The sequence below is a fragment of the Chlorocebus sabaeus genome, chromosome 8, assembly GCF_047675955.1.
Source record: "Chlorocebus sabaeus isolate Y175 chromosome 8, mChlSab1.0.hap1, whole genome shotgun sequence".
Taxonomy (NCBI): Eukaryota; Metazoa; Chordata; class Mammalia; order Primates; family Cercopithecidae; genus Chlorocebus; species Chlorocebus sabaeus.
The window spans coordinates 41,442,639-41,470,585 of record NC_132911.1 but is presented as its reverse complement, the minus strand read 5'-3'; the positions used below and the strand labels follow the sequence as shown (position 1 = coordinate 41,470,585).

The 27,947-nt window shown below is 51.6% G+C and overlaps 1 protein-coding gene across 16 annotated transcripts in view; it reads left to right on the top strand.

Moving 5' to 3' along the window:
- The window catches only part of ANK1 (ankyrin 1), a 244,111-nt gene that overhangs the window by 212,863 nt on the left and 3,301 nt on the right, over positions 1–27,947 (top strand). For 4 of the 16 annotated variants that reach the window (XM_073018046.1, XM_007962291.3, XM_073018048.1 and 1 more), the window contains exons 38-42: positions 8,672–9,230; positions 15,940–16,237; positions 20,797–20,880; positions 22,515–22,655; positions 22,901–23,035. In XM_073018046.1, the coding sequence (XP_072874147.1) occupies positions 8,672–9,230; positions 15,940–16,237; positions 20,797–20,880; positions 22,515–22,655; positions 22,901–22,999 (1,181 nt within the window). In that variant the 3' untranslated portion in view covers positions 23,000–23,035. Of the gene's footprint in view, positions 1–8,671; positions 9,231–15,939; positions 16,238–19,164; positions 19,722–20,796; positions 20,881–22,514; positions 22,656–22,900; positions 23,036–27,947 lie in introns of those variants that run through there. The other 12 variants (XM_007962298.3, XM_073018050.1, XM_007962308.3 and 9 more) reach the window with 8 other exon arrangements.

The following is a 27,947-nucleotide window of genomic DNA, read 5'->3' as shown; positions in this document are numbered from 1 at the left end:
TGCCCACAGTCGGACCTCGGCTCCTTTGTGCTTTTCCTGGTCCCTCTGCGTGTCTGAGCCTCCTTCTGAGGCCCTGGGACTCCGGGCAGTGATAGGCAGCTCTGTGAGAGCGACATAAGTGGGTGGTGTCCGGGAATTAGAAGCCTGAGGCTGTCTCTCCCTCCATAGCTCTGCTCACCACCAGCGCCTGAATTGGCCAGAGCAGAGGCACTCAGGCCAAAAGGCCAGTGTGCTTCTCCCACACAGGAGAAAACTGCCCAGGCCCTGGGAATAAACATGAAAAAAGCATGGCCTATAGAGCCAAAATAAAATAGCATGTTTCTGAAAATAAAACAGACTTCCCTTGTGAGAGGAGAAATGGTCATCTCACACCCATATGAGCTCCATTTGGCCTGATAAATCAGACACAAACTAATGTCTACTTGGGAATAAAACATGTTTTATTTCCCTCAATTCTTCACAACTGTGGCTAGTGAAGTGTGGCCTTGTCTGGGGCGAGGCTGTCTGATGACCCCTGTTGCCCCATTTGCTGCTGACATTATGCTAGCAGGACGATTATTACCTCTGGGTCAGCACAGAACCAGGGCAGTGACCTGGAATGAGGAGGGACCACCTGACCGTATGCGGCCCCAAACTGATATGTGTGGCTGGCTGCCTTTTACCTGACTTCTCCAACATGTAGCCCCAAGAGGAGGTCTCTAGACTGAGGGAGGGGCTGGTGACCCAGGTGTGGTGGGGCTGCATGAGACACCAGAGAGACAGACATTCTGGAACTCACCCTGGGGGATCCAGTGGATCTGCCTATGGTCTGGTCCACCCCAGATCTGTGAGATGTTCCTCATAGGGATGCACTTGTGCTTCTGCGAGTATTGCTCCAGCTACATAGTGATCCCCACCAGCACCAGGAGTACGGCCAGCTACCTGCGGCATTCAATCTCAGCCTGCATGGCTGGGAGAGGGAGCAGCTGGGCATGCACCCTAAATACTGCTACCAGGGAAGGAGTCCCAGAGTGAAGACAAGCAGGGACTTCCTGCAGAGGTGGTACATGTGCTCTCTGTATCCATACATGTTTTTTTTTTTTTTTTTTGAGATGGAGTTTCACTCTTGTTGCCCAGGCTGGAGTGCAATGGTGCGATCTCGGCTCACTGCAACCTCTGCCTCCCGGGTTCAAGCGATTCTCCTGCCTCAGCCTCTCGAGTAGCTGGGACTACAGGTGCCTGCCACCACAGCCAGATAATTTTTATATTTTTAGTAGAGACACGGGGCCCACCATGTTAGCCAGGGTGGCCTCGAACTCCTGACCTCAGGTGATCCACCCACCTCAGCCTCCCAAAGTGCTGGGATTACAGGCATGAGCTACCGCACCTGGCCCCTTACATCTTTATTTGGGTGAAGTTCCATTAAAGTGAATACCGTGGAAGTCTCAAGGTGGGAAAGTCACAAAAGGAACCCAAGAATGAGCCTCAAGTGTTCTGTGGCTACAAAGCTGCCCTCTCCCAGTTCTCAAGTCTCATCCCAATTTCAAGGAGTGATGGAATGTTCATCCAGCCAAATCCAAGGAGCCATGTCAGATGCAATGTGTGCTACTTCTGGCCAAGACAGGGTAACAGGGACCGGATATACCCTCCTGCTTGAAACTACTGCAGACCAAAAAAATGGACATAATATATGAAACAACAGTTGTTAAGACATTGGATATCAAATAACAAAGGACATTGATCCACAAAGCATGGGAAATAAATGAAGTGAGTCCTACAGCTGTCTAATTTACTGTTCTGAAAGTCCAAGGAGACCAAGACAGCTGGAGTTCTCAAGACAGAGCACCAGAGAGGAGACAGTTGCACAGATAGAACACTCTGGAGACCTGTAGAGGGTCCCCCACAAATTTCAGATGAGTATTAGCCAGCTATTCCCAATTAATCTCTCACAGCCTTTGTTCAGGAGACAAAGAAGGATCTCATCTCAGAAAAAGGGAAAAATTAACCCCCAAAGCTCCAGTCCTTCCTAATAAAATTTGAAAGCAAAATGCAAAAGGATCAAACTGCTTCCAAGTAACTGCATAACAGAACAAAGCTCAAGCATACAGGGATACAAAAACATCCAGCACTCCACAAGGTAAAATTCGCAATGTCCAGCATTCAATTAGGAGTAACCAGACGCACAAAAAGGCAGGAAAACAGGATCCATAATGCGGAGAAAAATCAACCCATTGAAACTGACCCAGAGTTGACAAATATGTTAGAATTAGCAGACAAAGGGCTGGGCGTGGTGGCTCAGCACTTTGGGAGGCCGAGGTGGGCGGATCACCTGAGGTCAAGAGTTTAAGACCAGCCTGGCCATCACGGTGAAACCCTGTCTCTACTAAAAATACAAAAAAATTAGCTGGGTGAGGTGGCGGGCACCTGTAATCCCAGCTACTCAGGAGGCTGAGGCAGGAGAATCGCTTGAACTCAGGAGGCAGAGGTTGCAGTGAGCCGAGATAGTGCCATTGCATTCCAGCCTGGGCAACAAAAGCGAGATTCTGTCTCAAAAAAAAAAAAAAAAAAAAAAAAAAAAGAATTAGCAAAGATAGTAAAACAGTGATTGTAACTGTATTTCAGATATTAAAAAAAAAAAAGTTAAGTAGAGACATGGAAGATATTTTTTAAAGGCCCAAGCCAATCTTCTAGAGATGAAACTGTAATGTGTAGGATGAATACTCTGGATAGGATTAGACATTAGACACTGCAGAAGAAAAGATTAGTGAACTTGACAATATAGCAAGGGAAACTCCAAATATTTTTCTTTTCTTTCTGTTTTGGAGAAACAGAAAGTGAGCTATGGGGAAATTTCAAGTGACCTAATATGTGAAATTATAGTTCCTAACAGAAAAGAAGGAAGAAAAAGTATTGTAAGAAATTCGAAGCTGGGCACAGTGGCTTATGCCTGTAATCCCAGCACTTTGGGAGGCCGAGGTGGGTGGATCACTTGTGGTCAGAAGTTCGAGACCAGCCTGGCCAACATAGTGAAACCCTGTCTTCACTAAAAAAATACAAAAGTTAGCTGGGCATGGTGGTGCATGACTGTAGTCCCAGCTACTTGAGAGGCCAAGGCAGGAGAATTGCTTGAACCCAGGAGGTGGAGGTTGCAGTGAACCAAGATTACATTACTGCACTCCAGCCTGGGCAACAGAGTTCTCAACCATCCCCCCACAAAAAAAAGAAAAAGAAAAAAAAGAAATATAGACAAAAATTTGCCAAATTTGATAAAAATCATAAAGACATAGATCCAACAGGTTTGATGAACCCCATGCACAGGAAACATGTGAGCAACTCTATCAGGGCACATTATTAGCAAACTGGTCAAAACCAGTGGTAAAGAGAAAAATCTTAAAAACAATCAGAGGGGGAAAAAAATGTGTTATGTACAAGGGAACCAAAATAAGACTGACTTCAGATTTCTTATTAGAAACGGCACAAGCCAAGGATGGGCATGGTGGCTCATGCTTGTAATCCTGGCACTTTGGGAGGTCAAGGTGAGTGACCTCAGGAGTTCGAGACCACTTGAGCTCAGGAGTTCGAGACCAGCCTGGGCAACGTGGTGAAACCCCATCTCTACAAAAAATACAAACATTAGCCGTGCATGGTGGTGCATGCCTGTACTTCTAGCTACTCAGGAGGCTGAGGCAGGAGAATCGCTTGATCCCAGGAGGCAGAGGTTGCAGTGAACCAAGATTGCACCATTGCACTACAGCTTGGGCAACAGGAGTGAAACCTGTCTCAAAAAAAAAAAAAAGACAGAAAAGAAAAGAAAAGAAAAAAGGAAAAAGAAAGAAAAAAAAGGAACAACACAAGCCAGAACATGGTATGGCATCTTTAAAGTATGCCACATCTTTAAAGAGGAAAGAAACAATATCTCCAAAGTAACCTAGACTTCTATACCTAGCACACGTAACTTCAGAAATGAAAGCAAAATAAAAGAGTTTTCTACCTTAAGAAATTAGAAAAAGAAGAGCAAATTAAACCTAAAATCATAGAATAAAGGAAATAATAAAGATTAGAGTGGAAATCAGTGACATAGAAAGCAGAAAAACTTGGAGAAACTTAAACCAAAAGCTGGTGATTTGAAAAGATCAATAACATTGATAAACCTCTAGCCAAACTGATTATGAAAAAAGAGAAGACCTGCAGATTACCAATATCAGGAATAAGGAATATATACTACCTATAGAATATCTACAGGTAGTAAAAGGACAATAAAGGGATACTGTGACAATTTTATGTCAGTAAATTGGAAAACAGGTGAAATCAACAAATTCCTTGAAAGACACAAACTCTCAAAGCTCACTTAGGAAGAAATAGATATAGCCCCATATAAATGAAAGACATTAAATGTATGGTTTGGAACATTCCTACAAAGAAAAGTCCATGCCCAGATGGCTTCACTGGTGAATTCTACCAAATATTTAAGGAAGAAACAACTTGTTTAGAAAATTGAAAATGAGAAAATACTTCTCAGCTAAGTTTATGAGGCCAGCATTACCCTGATATTGGTAAGAAAGACAATTAACAAGAAAGCTGCAGACCAATATCATTTATGAATATTTATGCAAAAAATCTAAACTAACATGAACTTGGATTATTACCTTGTATACAAAAATCAGCTCTAAATGGGTCATAGATTAAATGTAATATCTAAAACTTAAAACTTCTAGAAGAAAACATAAGAAAAAAACCTTAAAGATCTTGGTTAAGACAAAGATTTCTCAGATACAACACCAAAAGCACAATCCATAAAAGAACAAATTGACAAATTGGTCTTCATCAAAATCAAAACTTCTGCTCTTCAAAATACACTGTTAAGAAAATGAAAAGACGAGATACAGACTGGGAGAAATATTGGCAAATAACCATCTGCTATAGTATTGGAATATATAAAGAACTCTCAAAACTTAATAATAAGAAAACAACTCAGTTTTTAGATTGAACAAAAGATTCGAACAGACTTTTCACCCAGAATATATACACATGGCAAATAAGCACATGAAAATATGCTCAACATCATTAGTCATTAGGGAAATACAAATCAAAACTATAAGGAGGTACCACCACACACCAAAAAGAATGGTTAAAATTAAAAAGGCTGTCCATATAAAGTGTTGGTGAGGATATGGGAGAACTGGAACTCTCATACACCACTGGTGGGACGGCAAAATGGTACAACCACTTGATCATTTCTTACAAAGTTAAACATATACCTACTGTACAGTCAAGTCATTCCATTCCTAGTTATTTACCCAAGAGAAGAGAAAGCATTATGTTCATACAGACTAGCAGCTTTATTTGTAATAGCCACAAACTGGAAGCAACCCAAATGTCCATTGGCAGGTAAATAGATTTGCAAACTGTGATATATCCATCCAATGGACTATGGCTTAACAACAGAAATAAATTATTGATACATGCATCAGCATGGATGAAACACAAATGACTGTGTTGAGTGAAAGAAGCCAGGCTTAAAAAAAAGAGAGAGTGCATACTGTATGAATCCATTTATGTAAAATCCTGGGGAATGCAAAGTGATGTATAGTGACAAAAAGAAGATCAGGGTCACCTGGGAATGGTTTGGGGTTGGTGGAGGGGGAAAGGGGAGGGAGGGATTACAAAGAAGCTTGAGAAGACCTTTCTGGGGTGACAAATGTCCATTTTCTTATTTGAGGTGATGGCTTCATGGGAGTACACATGTTCGCAATGCATCAATTTACCCCCTTTTAAAGATACACATTCATTGAATGTCAAACATACCTCAACAAAGCTATTTTTAAAAGAGATTAATGGCAAAGTCTATGGAAAAGACCAAACTTACTAGCTGTGTGACCTTCTCCAAGTTGCCAAACCTCTAGTTTCCTAATCTATAAAGTAGGAATCACGTTATTTTCCTTGTAGGGTTGTTGTGGCAATTAAAAATAACACGTAAGATATGTTTTGCACTAAAAATACGCTCAATGGCCGGGTGCAGTGGCTGAACCCTGTAATCCCAGCACTTTGAGAGGCTGAGGCAGGCAGATCACTTGAGGTCAGCAGTTTGAGACCAGCCTGGCTAACAGGGTGAAACCCTGTTTCTACTAAAAATACAAAAATTGGCCAGGTGTCATGGTGCATACCTGTAATCCGAGCTACTCCCAGTGGAGAGGCTGAGGCAGGAGAATCACTTGAAGCCGAAGGCAGAGGTTACAGTGAGCCGAGACTGCATTACTGCGCTCCAGCCTGGGCAACAGAGCAAGACTCTGCTTCAAACAACAACAACAACAAAAATGCTCAGTATGTGATGTAAATTTAAAAATGCTCGCAAAAGTAATAAGAAAAATAATCATCACTTGACCCCAAAACGTCCTGCTTTTGTATATCTGGAGGGCTTTCTATGAAGGGTTTGAAGGCCAGAGCCCTGGTCAGCTATGTAATTCCTCAAGTCACAGTTTCATGTACAGTGACTTGGAGTTCATTTCATGGTAAGATGTAACCCATTTCACCTATTCTTCCCACTCCCTCCTCCTTGTTCTTCCTAGTTTGGCCAGAGCTAAAAGGGGTTTCCCTCAGTCTCTGCCATTGTGCAGCCCTGCTCCCAGCCACCCCACCTTCACAGGCTCATCCTCCCCGCTCATTTGGGACCTGGAACCAAGTAGACTTGTAGGGAAGAAAACTTTCCTGGGGAGATTAAGAGAATGCATGCCGAGTACACAGCCCGGCTCCGGGCACGTTGAACACACAGGTACATGTTAGCAATTGCAGTTCCACTAAATGTGCCTGAGGTCTTTCTGTTCCAGCTGCTGGGTCCTCACACACCTGGAGAGCTCTGCAGTGGTCATGGGGCTAGTGGAGGCCCAATCCTGTTGTAGGAAAGGGTGGGGGCAGGAAAGCAGACATCAGCCCTGTCCTCATGGGTTTGCATTTCCGAGAACAGCCTTAGCAAGGGCCCTAGGACAGCCTCAGAGATGGGAGGGATCAACAGGAGCTGAAGCTGTGAAAATGCTATGAAACAAGAAGCTGTCCCATCTGTGAGTGTGTGGGTGAGAGTGTGTGTGTGTGTATGTGTGTGAGTGTGTGTGTGTGTTCATGTGTGTTTGGGATTTGTCATCCCCATTCCCCTAGCACAGTGCCTGGCATGTAATAGGACCTCTCTTGTTTTGGTTGAACAGTGAGTGGATGAGAATAAATGGAGCTAGTGGTGTAAAAGCAGGGGAGCAGGTGATCAGGAGCTGAGGCCCTTAGCAGAGAGTTAGGGCAAGAAAGGAGCCTGCCTGGCTTGAATCAAAGCACACCCTGGGGGCAGTTGGATGTGAGTAGAGGTGGGGTTAGGGACTGAATGGCAGAATGGAGCATTTGAACTAGGTTTGAACTCTAGGCTGGGGGTTGTCTGGACATCTCTGGATGGCAGGAAGGTCCCTAGAGAGATGCAAGGGGCAGCCCTGCCCATTCACAGGGTTCACTTTCAGCTCTGTGGGCTTTCCAGCTGCTATAAGCACGTACTTGTTTCCTGGTTTCCTAGACAGGCCAAGCCCATTGGAGAATCTTGTATTCTATTCCTTTCTCCCACCCACAGAGGCACCTGCTCTGAAGGGACATCAGAGACCTCTTTCTCCTGTAGCAGAGGTCCTTGCTCCCAGCCAGAGGAGGGCTGAGAAGCCCCGGATGGAATGCTGATGCCCCCACAAATGCACATGTGCGTGCATGCCACTCACTCAGTGTCACGGTCATTTATGAACATCAGGGAGCCAGTGCCAAAGCCAACCAGAACATCAGCAGGGACTCCCATCCCAGCCAGGGAGCAGGGAACGGCAGATGGGCAGGCCATGGTGACTACGGGTCATGAGCTCAGGGCATGAGCGAGCTGGCTCCCATCCCACCAGGTCAGTGCTGACCTGCAGCTGGGACAAACAGCTCAGGGCTCTTGGACACAGGGCTTTGGGGCGGGCAGACCTGGTGCCTCTTGGTGCCTTCTGACCTTGCCCCTTTTGAGCCCTAAGAGCCCTCCCCTCTGGCACTTTAGATCATTCAGAGTTTCTAGAACCAATAAGCAACTTGAGGAAGGTGACACCTGGCCACACCAGAAGGTTGTTTCCCATGTGACCACCACATTGAGGTCTATGGGTGTTTGGTATACCCTGGTAGGCCCCTCAAGGGCAGCCTGGTTACTACCCCTGGTTCTGGGTGGCTTTTCCTTCCCTTTAAGGTACATCCCTGAGAACCTAAGAACTGAGCTAAAGTGAAGTTTTGAGTAGAGGAGCTATATCTATTTCTGCCCAGCCATGGAGAAGTGGAGCTTTCATGGGATCAGAGACAGATTGGAGCACAAGTCCTTTGGATAAAGGCTTCTTTATCTAGTGCTCTGAACTGGATAAGAGAGTCCAATCTCCTCTTCACCATCCAGCAGGGAGCTCCCCCATCTCTGCCTCACACCCTGGCTGCCCCCACCCAATTCAGAGCCTTGCTTCTCTTGCCTGGATGCCCAGGCAGTAGCCAGAAGGACTGAGCATTGGGCCTGGAGCTTGGAAAGCCCCCAACCCACCCTGAATGCGCATGCACCTCTCTGGCCGTGCCTGCGTGTGTGTGTGTGCGTGTGCGTTGACCTGCACGTGAATGCGTGGGACAGGAATCACTGCTGGAGCATGTTGCCCTCTGTCTGCCCATCCAGGTTACTCCTCGCTGCAGGACGAGCTGCTGTCCCCTGCCTCCCTGGGCTGTGCGCTTTCCTCTCCGCTACGTGCAGACCAGTACTGGAACGAGGTGGCCGTCCTAGACGCCATCCCCTTGGCGGCCACGGAGCATGACACCATGCTGGAGATGTCTGACATGCAGGTGTGGTCCGCGGGCCTCACGCCTTCCCTGGTCACTGCTGAGGACTCCTCTCTGGAGTGCAGCAAGGCTGAGGACTCTGACGCCACAGGTCACGAGTGGAAGTTGGAGGGGGCACTCTCAGAGGAACCACGGGGCCCCGAGTTGGGCTCTCTGGAACTTGTGGAGGACGACACAGTGGATTCAGATGCCACAAATGGCCTTATCGATTTGCTTGAACAGGAGGAAGGTCAGAGGTCAGAAGAGAAGCTGCCAGGTTCTAAGAGGCAGGATGACGCGACAGGTGCAGGGCAGGACTCAGAGAATGAAGTGTCTCTTGTTTCAGGCCATCAGAGGGGGCAAGCCCGAATCACATACTCCCCCACCGTGAGTCAGGTGACGGAGAGGAGTCAGGACAGGTAAGAGCTTGACTGCGGGAGCAGGGTCCCTTTTTGTCTTCTGGGCTCCTGGGTAAGATTGTGCCTGGCAGTGAGGACAGAGGTGTTGATGCCAACCCTGACCCTGGGTTGTAATTGCACAGGAGCAAATACATTCAGTCTGGCAGACGCCATATATAGGAGTGTAGGTGCCATCTGCAAAAGTCAGTGCCTCCCCAAGACCCCACTAGGTATGCCCAGCAGGAGAGACCCCGAGGAGCACTGAGAGAGCACACATTGGGACATTAGGGCGATGGGAGAGCTCACTTACATACATTAGGGCACTTGGAGGTCTCACTTAGGGACATTAGCCTGCTGGGAGGGCTCACTTAAGGACATTAGGGCACCCGGAAGGCTCACTTACAGACATTAGGGCGCTGGGAGAGCTCACTCAGGGACATCTGGGCACCAGGAGAGCTCACTCAGGGACATCAGGGCACCAGGAGAGCTCACTCAGGGACATCAGGGCGCCAGGAGAGCTCACTCAGGGACATCAGGGCGCCAGGAGAGCTCACTCAGGGACATCAGGGCACCAGGAGAGCTCACTCAGGGACATCAGGGCACCAGGAGAGCTCACTCAGGGACATCAGGGTACGAGGAGGGCTCACTCAGGGACATCAGGGCACCAGGAGAGCTCACTCAGGGACATCAGGGCACCAGGAGAGCTCACTCAGGGACATCAGGGCACCAGGAGAGCTCACTCAGGGACATCAGGGCACCAGGAGAGCTCACTCAGGGACATCAGGGTACCAGGAGAGCTCACTCAGGGACATGAGGGCGCCGGGAGAGCTCACTCAGGGACATGAGGGCACTGGGAGAGCTCACTCAGGGACATAAGGGCACCGGGAGAGCTCACTCGGGGACATCAGGGCACCGGGAGGGCTCACTCGGGGACATTAGGGCACCAGGAGAGCTCACTCGGGGACATTAGGGCACCAGGAGAGCTCACTCGGGGACATTAGGGCACTGGGAGAGCTCACTCAGGGACATAAGGGCACTGGGAGAGCTCACTTGGGGACATCAGGGCACCGGGAGGGCTCACTCGGGGACATTAGGGCACCAGGAGAGCTCACTCAGGGACATTAGGGCACCGGGAGGGCTCACTCAGGGACATTAGGGCACCGGGAGGGCTCACTCAGGGACATTAGGGCACCGGGAGGGCTCACTCAGAGACATTAGGGCACCGGGAGAGCTCACTCAGGGACATTAGGGCACCGGGAGGGCTCACTGAGGGACATTAGGGCACCGGGAGGGCTCACTCAGAGACATTAGGGCACCGGGAGAGCTCACTCAGGGACATTAGGGCACCAGGAGAGCTCACTCAGGGACATCAGGGCACCAGGAGAGCTCACTCAGGGACATCAGGGTACGAGGAGGGCTCACTCAGGGACATTAGGGCACCAGGAGAGCTCACTCAGGGACATTAGGGCACCAGGAGAGCTCACTCAGGGACATTAGGGCACCAGGAGAGCTCACTCAGGGACATCAGGGCACCAGGAGAGCTCACTCAGGGACATTAGGGCACCGGAAGGGCTCACTTAGGACATCGGGGCACCGGGAGAGCTCACTCAGGGACATTAGGGCACCAGGAGAGCTCACTCAGGGACATAAGGGTGCCGAGAGGGCTCACTTAGGGACATAGGGCATGGGGATAACTCACTTAGGGACATTAGGGCACCGGGAGGACTCACGTAGGGACATTAGGGTGCTGGGAGGGCTCACTTAGGGACATTAGGGCTCTGGGAGGGCTCATTTAGGGACATTAGGGCACCGGGAGGACTCACTTAGGGACATTAGAGCATGGGAAGGACTCACTTAGGGACATTAGGGCATGGGGAGGACTCATTTAGGGACATTAGAGTGTGGGGAGAACTCACTTAGGGACATTAGGGCACCGGGAGGACTCACTTAGGAACATTAGAGCATGGGGAGGACTCACTTAGGGACATTAGGGCACTGGGAGGACTCACTTAGGGACATTAGAGCATGGGGAGAACTCACTTAGGGACATTAGGGCACTGGGAGGACTCACTTAGGGACATTAGAGCATGGGGAGTACTCAGGGACATAGGGCATGGGGAGGACTCACTTAGGGACATTAGAGCTTGGGGAGGACTCAGGAAATTAGGGCACTGAGAGGACTCACTTAGGATCATTAGGGTGTGGGGAGGGCTCACTTAGGGATGTTAGGGCACCGGGAGGACTCACTTATGGACATTAGAGTGTGGGGAGGACTCACTTAGGGTCATTAGGGAGCTGGGAGGGCTCACTTAGGGACAGTAGGGTGCCAGGAGGGCTCACTTAGGGCATCGAGGCACTGGGAGGGCTCGCTTAGGACATTGGGGTACTGGGAGAGCTCACTTACGGACATTAGGGTGCCTGGATTGCTCACTTAGGGATATTAGGGCGCCAGGAGGGCTCACTTGGGAACATTAGGGTGCCAGGATGGCTCATTCAGGGACATTAGCGCACTGGGAGGGCTCACTCAGGGACATAAGGGTGCACTTAGGTCCACTTAGGGACATAGGGCATGGGGATAACTCACTTAGGGACATTAGGGCACTGGGAGGGCTCATTTAGGGGCATTAGGGCACGGGGAGGGCTCACTTAGGGACATTAGAGCGTGGGGAGGGCTCACTTAGGGACATTAGAGCATGAGGAGGGCTCACTTAGGGACATTAGAGCATGGGGAGGGCTCACTTAGGGACATTAGGGCACTGGGATGACTCACTTAGGGACATAGGGTGTGGGGAGAACTCACTTAGGGACATTAGGGCACTGGGAGGACTCACTTAGGATCATTAGGGTGTCAGGAGGACTCACTTAGGGACATAGGGTGTGGGGAGGACTCACTTAGGGACATTAGGGCACCGAGAGGACTCACTTAGGGACATTAGGGCACCAAGAGGACTCAGGATCATTAGGGTGTCAGGAGGACTCACTTAGGGACATTAGGGCACCGGGAGGACTCACTTAGGATCATTAGGGTGTCGGGAGGACTCACTTAGGATCATTAGGGTGTGGGGAGGGCTCACTTAGGGATGTTAGGGCACCAGGAGGACTCACTTATGGACATTAGAGTGTGGGGAGAGCTCACTTAGGGTCATTAGGGAGCTGGAAGGGTTCACTTAGGGACAGTAGGGTGCCAGGAGGGCTCACTTAGGGCATCGAGGCACTGGGAGGGCTCACTTAGGACATTGGGGTACTGGGAGAGCTCACTTATGGACATTAGGGTGCCTGGATTGCTCACTTAGAGCCATTAGTGCATGGAAAGGGCTCACTTAGGGACATTAGGGCGATGGGAGGGATCACTTGGGGACATTAGGGGGCTGGGAGGGCTCACTTGGGGACATTAGGGCGCTGGGAGGGCTCACTTAGGGACATCAGGGCACCGGAAGAGCTCACTTAGGGACATAACAGTACTAGGAGGGCTCACTTAGGGACATTAGGGTGCCAGGAGGGCTCACTTAGGGACATTAGGCTGCAGGGAGGACCCACTTAGGAACACTGGGGCACTGGGAGGGCTCAGTTAGGGCCATTAGGGCACTGGGAGGGCTCACTTAGAGCATCAGGGTGCTGGGAGAGCTCACTTAGGGACATCAGGGCACCGGGAGGGCTCACTTAGGGACATCGGGGGCTTGGAGGGCTCACTTAGGGACATCAGGGGCTTGGAGGACTCACTTAGGGACATCAGGGCGCCGGAGGGCTCACTTAGGGATATTAGGACACAGAGAGGGCTCTTTTAGGAACACTGGGGCATGGGGAGGGCTTGCTTAGGGCGTGAGGGCACACAGAGGGCTCATACAGGAGAGCAATGATGAGGCTGGGGGAGACTATGGGTCAGTGTGCTGCTGGAGCTGGTGTTCTGAGCTCCTCTCCCTCTGCGTGCTTCCGGTTGAAGGCCATATTTAGTTGAAGACCATATTTAGAAGCACCAGTACCCAGGGAAGTTATTTGTGTGCAGTCACACAGCCTGCATGTGATGGAGCTGAGAATGGCGCCCTCCCTACTTATCCCCTTTGAAGGAGGAGCTGGTGGGCTTATCTGGGGCAGGACAGAGCTTTCAGCTGTAGAGCAGTGGGTCTCTCCTCCCCAAGCTTCCTGGGCTGAGAAGACCCCCCACCCCCCGTGCTGCAGCAGAAAAGCAGCGTCGGCAGGTCAGGAGAAGGGGGTGCATTTCCCAGACACTGCGAGTCTGCAGCCGAGGGCAGGCTCACCTTGGAGCTCTCATCGTCCCATCTGGGCCCACACAGTGCCTACTGTGTCCACACTACGCCCCTCCGCTGAGTGCAGGGAAGGATGCCAAGGCAAGCCAGGCCCTTGCAGTTACAGAAAGAGATGAGACAGACATGAGGTGGGGCTCACGTTGTCCTCCTGGGCTAGCACAGGAAGCAGATGACAGAGGAATCCCCTTTCCTTCAGGTCACCTGGCTTGCTAAGTTTTCCCTAAAGAAAGGACACGGTTCTTGTGCCCCCAGGCAGCTGTTCCAGGCCCCCACCCCAAGGAGCTCAGGACTGGCCAGGTAAAGGAAAGCTATTCTCGTGTCCTTTCCCCACCTGTGTGACCCCTCAGTCCCACCCTGAGGCCCAGGCTGGTAGGGTCATTCCACAGGATCCGTTCAGCGTAGCCCCAATGCCCTAACAGGAAGGGAAAGGAAGTAGTTTGGAAGTTGAGACAGCAAAGATTCGATTTTTTTTCCTCCACAAATCCTTGGATTCATGGGGAGGATTGAACAGATGGAGCTTAAGCCGGTGTGAAGTGAAACAGTGGCCTTCCCGGGAGAGAGCACCTTCCTGGGGCGGCCGTTCCTTCAACAAGCATTTATTGAGCACCTGCGGGGGCTGAACGCTGGCCCCTGCATTACCCAGCATTGCTAACTGGGGACAGGAACGCCTGGGCTCTAGGCCTATTGTGTCACTTCCTGGCGCGGTGACCTTGGTCAGCCTTCTAATGGGGACAGATGAATTTCATCCACTCACTCAACAATATTTATTGAGTGCCTACTGTGTGCCAGGCACCTATAAAGAGTGCCTGGGTGCCGGCATGGAATGAAACAGAAGAAAGTCTCTACCTGCAAGAAGCGTGGTTCTAGCAGGGAAACTAATAAGAAACAAGATAAAGTAAATAAAATTAGAAGTCATTAAAACAGAAATTCTAGATAATATGTGCTAAAAAGAAAAATCAAGCCGAGAAGGAGGACAGGAGGTAGGAGTGTGTGTGGAAAGAAGGCCGGCTGGAATTACAGATGGGCGGCCAGGGGAGGCCTGCATGAGTGCCAGCTGAGAGACTTCAAGGAATTGAGGGTGAGTGTGAGGACATCTCAGGGAGGATGCCCCATAGAACGCCTAGCCCTGTGAAGGAGACCGTGCCTGGCATGTGCCCTAACAGAGTAACCAAGCCCACGAAGCTAGGGAGGGGAGGGTGGGCAGGGTAAGCTGCACCTGCCTTGAGAGGAGGCTGGCGCAACCTGGCAGAGAAGCAGGAGGTGCGTCGGGAGGAAAGGGCCGTGGGCTTATGGGCTGGAACGGCAGCGGTGGCCATGCTGAGACATATTTCAGAAGCATCTGCTGGCAAATACAATGTGGGGTAAGAGAGGAAGAGAGGGGTCAAGGAGGGCAGTGATGTCCTCGACCTGCCTGCTGCAAGGATGAAGATACCTGGGATGGCAGCAGGGATGGGGTGGGACAGGCTAGGGGAGAAGATTCTGAGTGTGGATTGGATCTCACTGTCCTGGAGATGCTGAGTAGAGATCCAAAGTAGACCCGTGAGCCAGACCCATCTCTACAAAATTTTTAAAATAGCTGCACGTGGTGGCATGTGCCTGCAGCCCCAGCTACTCAAGTGGCTGAGGTGGGAGGATGGCTTGAGCCCGGGAGTGCAGAGCTGCAGTGAGCTGTGATTGTACCAGTGCACTCCAGCCTGGGAGACAGAGTGAAGCACTGTCTCAGAAAACAACAAAGTAGAGATGTGGAGGAGGCAGCGGGATGCACACAGCTGTAGTTCGAGGAGGAGAGCCGAGCTGGAGACACACATCCAGGCAGGCTGAGTGTAGAGATGGGCTTTGGAACCATGGGATGAACAAGCTTGCTTAGGAAGCGGATGTGGACAGTGGTGAGGTCTGAGAACTGAATCCCAGGGCGCTCCAATGTTCAGAAGTCAGGCAAGTTATGAGGAATCAGCAGAGGACACGGAGCAACAGTGGCCAGAGAGGAAGGGGGGACACCAGGCCAGCACCTTCCAGGAGCCACAGGAGAATGTGTCTCGAGGGGGAGAGAATGAGCACCTTGTCAGATGAGGACTGCTGAATGGGAAGGGCCCAGAGAGCAGAAGGAGGTGGTGGCAGAGTTTGAGGATGTGGGATGAGAGTGGAGGCCCCAGTGTCTGGACCATTAGGGTGAGCCAAATGCCCTGGGAGCCCCAAGGGCGAGCCGTTCACCCACAGGGAGGGACCAGTGGCCTTTCCACCTCGACAGCATTAGATGGGCCACGTGTACCCCTCTGAACCACAGCAGTGAGGTGGGCAGTGTGCTCACGTGCTCCTGACCTTTGGGGGGATGAGAGGACAGTCCGTGTCCTTGATGAGCCAGAGCTCTGGAGGGGGAGAGCGTCTAAAAGGAGTGAGACTGATGGGTGACCAGGTGTCCTTTCTCTCTCCCGGGCCGGCCATCTGCTGCCTCCCCTGGACCCCAGACTGCAGGACTGGGATCCAGACGGCTCCATTGTCTCATACCTGCAAGATGCTGCACAAGGTTCCTGGCGAGAGGAGGTCACGCAAGACCCACACTTATTCCAGAGAACGAGCACCACGACCGAAGGGCTAGAGCCCAGTGGATCTCAGGAGTCCGAGAACGTCCTGGTGTCTGTAAGCGAGCACACGCGGACAGAACAGCCCGAGGCTGAGAGCTCCCAGGCCGATAGGGACCAGAGGCAGCAAGGTCAAGGAGAGCAGGTGCAGGAGGCCAGGAACACCTTCACCCAGGTGGTGCAGGTGAGAGCCTGAGGGGAGCTGCATGCTGCTATTCCTTCCCAGCAGCGGAAGGGACCGGGACTCCAGGGCTGCCTCTCAGACACTCAAGCCCTGAGCTAAGCATATCTCCTTCCTTTAACACTTGTGGTGGTGCTTCCCTTTCTCTAGAAGTCAAGGGTAAGGCCCGCCTTTCTGCCTCCCGGATCCCTGCTAAGGTGCCTGTACCCGTTGGGCAGCTGCTGATCAGAGTGGCTGAGCAACTTGCTCAAGACCACAGTTTCAGAAGTGGGCTCTGAGCTAGGTCTGGCTGACTCCAAAGTTGTGGCTTTTGTTGGTTTTCTTGTTCCGTCTCGTTTTAGAAAGGGCTAGGAACCCAGCACTGGGCGTCGGGCTTACTCTCCTCCTACGGTGTCCTGTGTGATGTGCCCAAGGTGCTCTCTTTCCAGCACCTCAGGGTCCTCATTGGTAAAGGAGGGAGTGATTGGAATGTCGCCAAAGTTACTTGGCTCTGGAATTCTGTGGCTATTCAGGTGGACTCTGGATGGCGTTCACCAAGTAGAAGAGGGGCCCTGGAATAGAGAGGTCTCCTCTCCTGCTCCTGATTTCCCGGGCCTCTCCCTCTCCCGGCCCTCCCTCCTTTCTTCCACTTCTCTGGACTCCCTTTGAGTTTGCTGAACTTCATTTTGTTTGATTCATTCCCCCCTCCCCATTCCCAGGCTCCATGATGATCTACTTGTGGCCAATCTTGTTTCATCTGCACCCCCACTTTCTCCCGCTGACCTATTATTTGGAAGCACATCCTGGCCATCATATTAATGGGTGTCTTTTCCATTTGTGTTCTTATAAAACATGCACCGCTGTTCTCCACATGTGCGTGTTTAGTGTGTACATGAACGACATGTTCTGTCTCTTCCTGTTTTCAGGCCTCATCCAGGCATGGTGCTTCCTCTTCTCCTTCCTCTCTTTTTTTCCTTCTCTCCCTTCTTTTCTACCTGAACCTCAGACTCCAGGACTAGGGTGGCTCTGGAAGGAAGACCCTGAACTGCCGGCCATAGAACTGCTAGGAATTCAGTCAGGTTTTTTTTTAGAATGCTCCCCTGCCAAGTATGTGCCCCAGGCGGGGCCAGCACCTGTGTGCACTCCTCACCACAGGTGGCCCGTGCGTTTCTTCCATCAGGCCCTCCTGGGCACCTAGTTCTCCTGCTCCCAGAGCACACATGATCTTAACTGGGTCTCTTCTCCTGAATCCCTGGGGAAAGAGAAAGACGCCTACAGCACTTTTTCCCACTGCCTCTCTGCAGTCAGCCTTTGGTGAGGGGAGCTAGAAGGGCCTTCTAGATCACACATCCAACCCCCTCAATTATAAACGAGGGCACTGCGGACCAGAGGAGCCAAGGGCTTTCTCCAGAGTCACACAGTGGACCAATGTCAGGGACCAGGAGGGTCAGATCCCTCAGTTCCCAAGCCCTACATCCTCACGTCCAGCATGCACATGCAAGGCCAGCATGCCCAGCCCAGAACTGGAGTCGCTGATAGGAGGGCCTGGCAGGCTGCTGCCGGTGCCTGTCTCACAGGCCCCAAGGGCTGATAAGGAGACCCTTGAAGGTGACTGATGGTTTGCAAAGCACCTGCTTATTAGTATTTCCACTGGACCTCTGCAAACAGTGACAGGGAGATAGAGAGATTGCTTGTAACTTGGGACTTGGGAGGTGGCCTGAAATGACTGTGACCCAGCCGATTTCCCTGAGGACTCAGGAGGAAATATCTGAAGTTGGACTCTTCTTGACTGGGCCAAAACCAGATGTTTCCCCATGCCTGGCTTCTTTGCATATACTTTTCCCCATGCTTTCTTGTTGAAATGAGGAGCATTGTGGAGTGAAAGGCATTTGGAATGTGACTCCTCCGTTTACTTACTCCTCTACCTAGGCAGAATACTTTACTTCTGTTTCCTTTGTGTAAAACGGGAAGACGATAGAACCTCCTTGGTTAGGCTTGTGGTAAGGTGTCTCTGAATTAACGTGAAATCCACAAAGAACCATGCAGTATCACAAGCATTTGCCATTATTATTCATAGTGTTAGCATTCAAAAGCAGCATGATTGTCCCAGCAGCCGTGAGGGAGAGGAGTGGGGAGAGCACTTTAATCCCTGCTTCACAGATGAGGAAACTGAGGCACAGAGAAGGTACCCAGCCTTCCCAAGACCCGACAGTAGGTGAGTTGCGGGGTCAGTCTGCTGTGTCCCGGATCTGTGTTCTTTCTGCCATGCTGCATTGCCACTCAGAGAGGAACAACCTGATCTAGAAAGTGAAATTTTTTCCAGCCACAGCTGCTGCGGCTGCATTTGTGAATCAGCTCTGTAAACACGAGTTAATATGCGTGGTTCCTGTTCAGTGGGCGTCGATAGCCCAGCCCTGGAAGAGCCTTTAAGGACAGGCCTTAAATAGACACACCAGCTCCACGCTTCAGTTTCGGGAGGCTGTGCCCCGTAAAGGAAGGGTGCAAGGGCCTGCGGGCTGATAAGAATTACAGACTGGCTTCCAGGTGGCCCCACCACCTGTGCTGGGCCCCTGCTGGGCTCACTTGACTGTCCGCGAGCCCATCACTCACCCTTTTGGGGCAATTTTTGAAACAGACAAGTGTCCAGGGTATTAGCTGGTCTCATCCCTACCATGCTGGGGACCATCATTCAGATCACTGCAGTAGCAGCCCGAGGAGACACACAAGTAGCTGGTTTCTCGGACCATATTATTTTCTGAAAGTAAGAGACTTTCCGTGGGCAGAACTCTTTCTAGTTCCCATGGGGACAGGCAGGATAGGCGAGAGGCCGAGCCCCCACTTCCAGCTCTCTGGGCAGGGCGGGGCAGGGCGGGGTTAGGCAGCAGCGAGTGTCACTCACACAGTGACTTTCACTTGTGTTTTCAGTGCTCAGGACACGGGCACCTGCCGGCTTCCTTCTAGCCCGGTTGGACAGCTCCAGCAGCTGGTTTGGGGAGCTAAAATTGTAGGAGCGTGATGTCACCCGGGCCACTCAGGGCAGAGCCTGGCTGCTGGGCAGAAGGGCACTTGGGCTGGGCTGCTTCACCCGAGAGGGCCATTCGGTGTCCTACCCAGAGAGAGAGAAACAGTGAGAGACGAAGAGAGCAAACCAGAGAGATAGGGAGGGGGAATGCAAGGGATCCCTGGGGGACTCAGGAGTCCCAGTGAAGAATGAGAGGTGGGCCACCCGTGGCGGTCCGGCCCCTGGCTGCTCTGGTCCCCGGAGGACCGGGCTGGTGAGGAGGTGAGGATGTGGACTTTCGTCACCCAGCTCCTGGTCACACTGGTGCTGCTGAGTTTCTTCCTGGTCAGCTGTCAGAACGTGATGCACATTGTCAGGGGGTCCCTGTGCTTCGTGCTGAAGCACATCCACCAGGAGCTGGACAAGGAGCTGGGGGAGAGCGAGGGCGTCAGTGACGACGAGGAGACCATCTCCACCAGGGTGGTCCGGCGGCGGGTCTTCCTGAAGGTAACCGCCTGGCAGGAGGCCGGCGGGGCTGGCGGTGTGGGCGCCGGAGGCCAGGGCTGAGGGGACACTGCTGTGGGGAGCTCCGGACCCAGAGTTGGGAGACACTGGAAGAAAAGGACCAGGAGGTCCCCCCGGGATCAGGTTCTGCCCTGGGAGCCAGAGTGTGTATGGCGCCCACCAGAACCTGCCCTCTGGTGCCCAGTGCGTTGTGACAGTGACATTAAACACTCAGCTTTGGGTCTCAGGAGGCTGTGCTCGTCCTGTTTCCTTCTTTGTTTCTTTCCTCTTTCTCTCTTTTCTCTCTCTTCTCTTCTCTTTTTTCTTTTGTTTTTAGAGGTGAAGTCTTGCTCTTTAGTCCAGGCCGGAGTGCAGTGGCATGGTCATGGCTCACTGTAACCTGGGCTCACTGTAAATTCCTGGGCTCGAGTGATCCTCCCACCTCAGCCTTCTGAGTAGCTGGGACTACAGGCACACACCACCATGCCTGGCTATTTTTAAAAATTTTCTGTAGAGACGGGGGCTCACTATGTTGCCCAGGTTGGTCTTGAACTCCTGGACTCAAGTGGTCCTCTGGACTTGGCCTCCCAAAGTGCTGGGATTGCAGGCATGTGCCACCATGGGATTGCACCTGGATTGTCCTGTTTCTGTCACCAACTGGCTCTGGGATTTCGGGCAAGTCACATTCTGGGTGATGCTGCCTGTCGAAGGGCTTTTCTATATTGCAAAGTGCTGTAAAAATAGGAAACAGGTGCCTCACTTCCTCTCTCAAGGCCTCCTCCGTCAGACTTGCATAATTGCCCCCATTTTGCCGGTTCCCAGGGGGTGTTGTGAGGGCCGAGTGCACAATTGCAAGCTTGGGCTGTTCATCTTCAGGCCTCCCAGACCCTCAGGGGCGTCGCCCATGCCCTGGGAGCCCTGGCGTGGCTCCCGCTGCATGCTGAGCCGGAGTTTCCTGCTGGGGGAGTTATTGGGCCATGGCTATTTTGGCTGCTGCTGTTTCATTTCCTCTTCCTCCACTCTTCCTCCCAGACTCCCACTCACCAATCTTGCATTTTCTCCTCTTCTCTAATTCCAGGGAAATGAGTTTCAGAATATTCCAGGGGAGCAGGTGACAGAGGAGCAGTTCACGGATGAGCAGGGCAACATTGTCACCAAGAAGGTGGGTGTAGAGTGTTGTTCCCCTCTGTGCTGGGGACAGGCAGGTGGGCTAGAAGCTAAAAGGCGGTGAGCACGGCCAGGCTGGCTGCCCCCACGCCCAGGAGGGATGGAGGGCCCAGGAGCTGGGAGCTTTGGTCATCTGCAGTCCAGACACGGTGTCCTCACAACTGCTTTGTCTGAGTCAACCTAAATAGCTTCTGCTGCTCCCTTCCAGAAGGGCCAGCCCCAAGGAAATATCCCAGACCTAGTCCCATGATACCTAACCCTGAAAACAGCTATTAAACAAGCAGATTGAGCATCCCAGGCCTACCATGGGCCTCCTTAAATAAAATGGATGTGGGCAGGTGTGTCGGCTCACACCTGTGATCCCAGCACTTTGGGAGGCCAAGGCAGGAGGATCGCTTGAGCCCCGGCATTTAGATCAGCCTGGGCAATATGGCAAGACTTCATCTCTAAAAAATTTTTAAAAAAGGAAGAAAGAAATACACACACACAAAGTTAGCCAGGCATGGTGGCGCATGCCTGTAGTCACAGCTATTCAGGAAGCTGAGGCAGGAGGATCACTTAAACCCAGCAGTTCAAGGCTGCATAAGCTTTGATTGAGCACTGTACTCCAGCTCCAGCCTGGGTGACCGAGTGAGACCCCGTCACCATAATTAAATAATTTAAAGGAAGTGAAAACGCATTGGATTGGTAGCAGATATTAATTCAGAGATATGATCTTGCCTGTCAAGTATGGGGCACGGTGCTAGCTATGGGTAAAAGAGAGGAGGAGCCAAGGCAGGGTCTCGAATGTGCTTCTGCTGGGGGGCAGCTCGCATCACCCTGGAGCGAGGCTGCTTGTGCGTCTGTCTTTCCTCCTGCACTGTGAGCTGCTTGCAGGCAGGGACTGTGTCTGGCTGATGTTTCGCCTCCCACTCAGACCACATGGCAGGTACAGAGTAAAGGGTTTGAATATTTGGACAGGTGAATACGGGAGTGGGTGGGCGAAAAAGAGATGCCATCTGCCCTTAGGCCTGGGAGTAGAATGGGGAATAGTGCAAACTTCCATCCATACCAAAAAGCAAAACAGAAGGCTGTGGGCTCAAGGGGCAGGTCACACCCAGTCACACCTTGGTCATGGAATGGCACTGCCAAGGCCCCTTCAGGGCTGTCTGGCAGAGGGTTTTCCGTAAAGCGATGGGGCAAAAGCTGTCCCTCTTCTTGGCCTCTCAAGGAGGGGCTCCTAGGACAAAGGCTACCTCCCCCACTCGGAGCTCATTCCTGGGACCTGCTCTTGAGGGCTTGAGCAGCGTTTTTTGTTTTTGTTTTTGTTTTTTTTATACAGAGTGTTGCTCTGTCGACCAGGCTGGAGTGCAGTGGTGTGGTCTAAGCTCACTGCAACCTCCACCCACCAGGTTCAAGTGATCCTCCTGCCACAGACTCTTGAGTAGCTGGGATTACAGGTGCCTGCCACCACACCTGGCTAATTTTTGTCTTTTTAGTAGAGACAGGGTTTCACCATGTTGACCAGGCTGGTTTCAAGCTCCTGACCTCAGATGATCTGCCCATCAGCCTCCCAAAGTGCTGGGATTACAGACATGAGCCCCTGTGCCCGGCCTGACCAGCCCTTTCCTCCTTCCCTTCCTTTCCCAGATCATTCGCAAGGTGGTTCGGCAGATAGACTCGTCCAGCGCCGACATTGCCCAGGAGCACGAGGAGGTGACTGTCACGGGGCCCCTGGAGGATCCCAGTGAGCTGGAGGTCGATATTGATTCCTTTATGAAACATGCCAAGGTACTGAGGCTCCCGCGGCCCTTGGGGACCCAGCGCCATCACTGCTGCCTCGCTCTGCCCATCTGGCCGGGCCATCTGCGTGACACCTCCCTCCACTCACCTCTTCATGAGCTCTCCCTCCAGTCTCCCTTCTCCCCTGTGGGCAGTGTGTCTGCCGCCTCCGTGTAGCCTCCTTTCAATTTTCTGCCTGTGTTCTGCCCATCTTTGCCATCTATCCTGCTTTCTGTCTCTGCTGCTGTCTGCAGGTGGAGCTGAGAGGGAGTGGCCTACAACCGGACCTGATAGAGGGCAGGAAAGGGGCGCAGATAGTGAAGCGGGCCAGCCTGAAAAGGGGGAAACAGTGACCCTGAGCTGCTCTCCTTGGAGTAGCCTCTTGGGAGGTAACGCAGCCCTTCTCATCCCCTCTGCATGGCCTGTTCTTTGGTGGAGTGGCTGCTCCCTGTCTCACCCGATCCCCTCCCAGCCACCCCAGCACGATGTGGGACAAATAACTTGCGGCTGTGTCTCGAGGCAGAGATTCTCGCTTCCCAGCCCTACTAACAGCGGCTCTGAGCCCCAGCTTCCTCATCAAGGAAACAGAGTTAATAACATCCACTTAACAGGGACTGCACGGTTTCGTAAGAATGCCTTTTGGGCCGGGCACAGTGGCTCATATCTGTAATCCCAGCATTTTGTGAGGTCGGAGCGAGAGGATTGCTTGAGGCCAGGAGTTCAAGACCAGCCTAGGCAACAGAGCAAGACCCCATCTCAAAAAAAAAAACAAAAAGCCAGAAAGAAAAAAACGCTCTTTGAAGAGTAAAAGCACTCTGTAAATCTAAGTGGTAATATTATCTTGGAAACCAAGCAATGGGGGTCTAGAAGGTGGTGGACAGGGCACTAGAGAGAATAGGAGAGTCTGGGCTGTGATGTTTCAACATAAGAGCTCCAAGACTGAGGACTGGACTGTCTCTTGAACCTGGAGCCCAGCTACAGTTCTGACCTGGCCAAGGCTTAGCTTCTCCTTGGTGTTTTGTGAAACATGTTGCTCCCTTGCTTTCTAGGAAAGGGCTGAGCTGACAGGCCTAAGGGGTGGACGACATGCTTTCTGCAAGTCAGGAGACCGTCAGGGTTGGGGCCTGGGCCATGGTGCATGTGTGTGAGCACGGGGTAGTGTGGTCACGGAGTAGGGGCGTGCCGTGCTGTGCCGTGCCATGAGGGAGGGACATGAAGACGCTGCACGATCGTGACTGTCTCCAGCAGGTGTGTGCGGTGCTGGGGGCTTCAGTGGCCGGCTCTGATCTCCATCCTTCCTGGGGCATCCTGTACTGAGCTGCCCCGAGGCCCTTCATGCTGCCCAGCTCGGGGCAGCTCAGTACAGGATACCTCGGGGTGGGAGTCAGCAGGAGGTGAGGGGGCATGGTGGCCCCAGTGCAGCACTAACCGGGTCGTTACCATTCACACCCCAGGGCCTGACTCTGGGGCCGAGCAGCAAGGAGGCTCTGGCTTTCCACTTTCGGCAAAAATCAGGGCCCGCTGCCTCCTGAGCCACCAAAAGTGCTGACTCTGGGCTTCCCGATATATCTCAGCACTTGGGCAAAAAAGAGGACTGGCAGATCCAGTTATAGGATAAAATTAGACCTGACATCTCAGCAGCTTAAGGAGGTCACCGTGTTAACCCCTGCACTGCCAGGGGTCCCACTAGGCTGCTGATTTAGAAGACTCTGAGTAGCTACTGTTGGGTCCTGGAAAGAACCCAAAGATGCAAATAATGTTTAAAAGCAGCAAACGGAAAGGAAGAGTACACTCTTCTGACTTGTTTTTCTTATGGTAGCAGTGGCAGCTGTGGCTTTAGATTTCTGTTTGGCTCAGGTTCTATGGATGCTCCTGAGCGGGAGAGAGGCAGCCCAAAAGCCAGGCTAGGGGGAAGGAGGGAGCCTTGAATTTCATTTTAATTTGCTGTAAATGATCAGCAGTGTGGCTAAAGCCCCCACCCCAGGTGATTAAGGACCAGACCACACTAGCGTGGGTGTCAGAAACACGGAGCAGCCCGGCTCTGGGACAGCACTTTGCCCTCTGTCAGTGACAGGCACAGGTAAAAGTGTGACAGTGGCGGCGGGGGAAGGGGGCGAGGAGGGGCGAGAGCAGTGGCGAGGGAGAGGCGGAGAAAAGCTCCTGCTGAAGTCCCAGAGGGTTAGGGGACAGCATTAAATGCCCTACCCTCCCAACCAGGGCTAAGGCTACAGAGAAGACAGTTGAGGGCCCGAAGGCTTTCTAATTTACTACCCCCACCCCCGACAAGCATGTACAGTCGATCCTCATCATTCACGGATTCGGCATTTGCGAATTTGCCTACTCATTAACATTTATCTGTAGCCCCAAAGCTGACACTCACCGTGCTTTTGCTCATTCATGGGCATGCACACAGGGGCAAAAAGTTTGAGTCGCCCAACACGTGCAGTCCCAGCTGAGGATGGACAAAGCCACACTCTGCCTCGGTGTTTCATACTATAAGTAAGTGTCCTCCTCACAGCTTGTGTAGTGCCCCATTTTTTGAATTTTTGGTTTCATTGTTTAGAATGGCCCCTGAGGGAAATGCTATCTGGTGTGAAGCGTAAGAAGGCTGGGATGTTCCTTAAGGAGAGAACAGACATCAGATAAGCTCTGCTCAGGGATGAGTTAGAGTGCCTGTGCTGGTGAAGTCAGTGTTAATGAGTCAACCCTGTATATTACATAAGGTGTCTTGAAACAGAAACGCACCTAAGACAAAGTTATGTATTCATCAGTTGACCAAAATATTGTGGCCAGAGGCTCGCGGGAGCCTAACCTTGTATTTCCCTTAGGAGCGGTGGTTCAGTATTCGCTAATTCCATGTTCACAGCGACTTATTTGTTTATTTATTTATATTTTGAGAGGGAGTCTTGCTCTGTTGCCCAGGCTGGAGTGCAGTGGCACTATCTTGGCTCACTGCAACCTCCATCTCCCAGGTTCAAGCGATCCTCCTGCCTCAGCCTCCTGAGTAGCTGGGATTACAGGCGTGTGCTACCACCCTTGGCTAATTTTTGTATTTTTAGTAGAGACGGGATTTCACCATGTTGGCCAGGCTGGTCTCGAGCTCCTCACCTCAAGCAACCCGCCCTCCTCAGCCTCCCAAAGCGCTGGGATTACAGGCGTGAGCCACTGTGTGTAGCCTCAAACAGTGACTGATTTATAGAACAGAGCTATTGCAAATGACTAGAATGGGCTGTATTTGTTTCAAAGAGTGAAAGCTGGAGCTTGTGTGTCTAGAATTAAGGCCTCTTCCTCCTGCTTCCAGGTTGTATGGCCTTAAGTCATTTAAAAGCCCTGAGCTTCAGTCTCCTCAAGGGAGGATGAAAATAGTCCCTTTCGATGTGTTACACTTCAAGAAAAAGGTTTCAAAATAATAATGGTAACTGTGAGCACTGATGTGAAGAGAGTAAGTAAGAACATATATGCTCTGGGACTCAAATAATTGCAGGTCTTGTTTGTAGTGTGACTCAGAGCAAGTCAAATGATCTCCCTAAGCCTCAGGTTCCTTAGCCATAAAATAGCAATAATGCCAGCATTTCCCTTGTAGGATGGTTATGATGGTTGCTGAGTTTATGTTTGTGAAAGGGCTGTCTAAGGCCGGGCATAGTGGCTCATGCCTGTAATCCCAGCACTTTGGGAGGCTGAAGCAGGAGGACCACTTGAGATGAGCCTGGGCAATGTGGTAGGACCCTGTCTCTAAAAAAAATTTAAAAATTCGCTGGCCATGGTGGCATACACCTGTAGTTCCAGCCTCTTGGGAAGCTGAGGTGGGAGGATCGCTTGAGCCCAGGAGTTCAAGGCTGCAGTGAGCTATGATTGTACCACTGCAGTCTAGCCTGGACAACAGAGCAAGACTCTGTCTCTAAATGAAATAAAAATAAAGAATGAAAGAGACTCTTTTCTAACCTTTTGAAAGGTGAGGGGACCCAGGAGAAGAGGTCAGAAAAATGCAGGAGTCCTGAGCAGAGTGAGGTGACCTAGATCCTCATCCCACCCCTGTTCTTGCCACTGCGCCTCCAGAGTCTCAGTTTACCAAGGGATGAAATGGGCAGTCATGCCAGCATGATCTCTGAGGTCTGAACTTTCTCTTCTGCTCAGTGCCTGGGCAGTAAAGTAGATGGGAGATCCTAGACTATCTTTCCTAGGCCGCACATTCCGTGATGGTCTCTTATTTGAGGAGTGCTTCCCCTTGGGGCACGCACTGTGGGGAGCACCAGGAGGCTGTTCTTGCCCTCGGTGTTTCTAATCCAACCAGGGAAATATGCAGACATCAAAAAGCACAAACGGACAGAGACGGTAACATTTCTAGAGAGCCAAGTAACTGTTCACATTCATACAATGCTAAGCACCTATGTGTCTTGGCTTTTTTAAATATCACACCTCTCTAATGGGTAGGTCCTATTACTGCCCTCATTTTACAGCAGAGAAAACTGAGTCACAGAGCGGGTACAGCACTTGACTGAGGTCAGGCAGCACGGGACTTGAACCCAGGTGATCTGGCTCCAGAGTTCATGTTCTTACCCATTCGACTCTGCCATCTCCCGATCAGAAGAGGCAGCCTCTTTTTTTTTTTTTTTGTATTTTCTATTTTTACAAAATACAAAAGGGAGCGCTTCCAGAGTGGAGAGGGGCCTGCTCCAAGGATCAGGAAAGTTTTGTGGGGTGGAAATGTTGAGGGCAGCAGGCAGAACCTCTGCAGAAGGGAGAGTGGAAGGCAGCCTTGACAGGAGAAGTGTGACCAAAGGCAGAGAACAGGAGGGTAGAGCATGTTCAGAGGCTTAGAGGAGACAGTCAGGCTTGACTGATGTGATGGCCCAGCAGTGATGAAAGCATCTTCCCTCTACGGTGACAGCACTGTCCACCCACTGCGGCAGCGGTTCCTGGTTTTACAGTTCTACAGCAGCCCCTGGCAAGGAACCCGGCACCACCCTCCCATCCCTGGGGAACCACCCAAGAGCTGAGTTCTCCCTGCTCCCTTCCAACACTCCTCCCCAACACCTTCACCTGGAGAACCCAAGACAGCTCCGTGTCTGGAGATGGCACCACCTGGGGATGAGCTCCTGCCCCCCTGTGTCACTTCCTGCCCTGCCCAAGAGATTGTCACCTTCTCCCTATTGAAGCATCCTCCTTTCCCCAGTGGTCCCAGGGTCCCTGCAGATAGAACATGAGTGGCTGGTCTTGAAAACATGCAGTTTTCACCCCAGGTTGGAGGCTGGAGGCCCCATGGGAACAGGAGAGTTTTCTCACTGTGAATCCCAGGCTGAA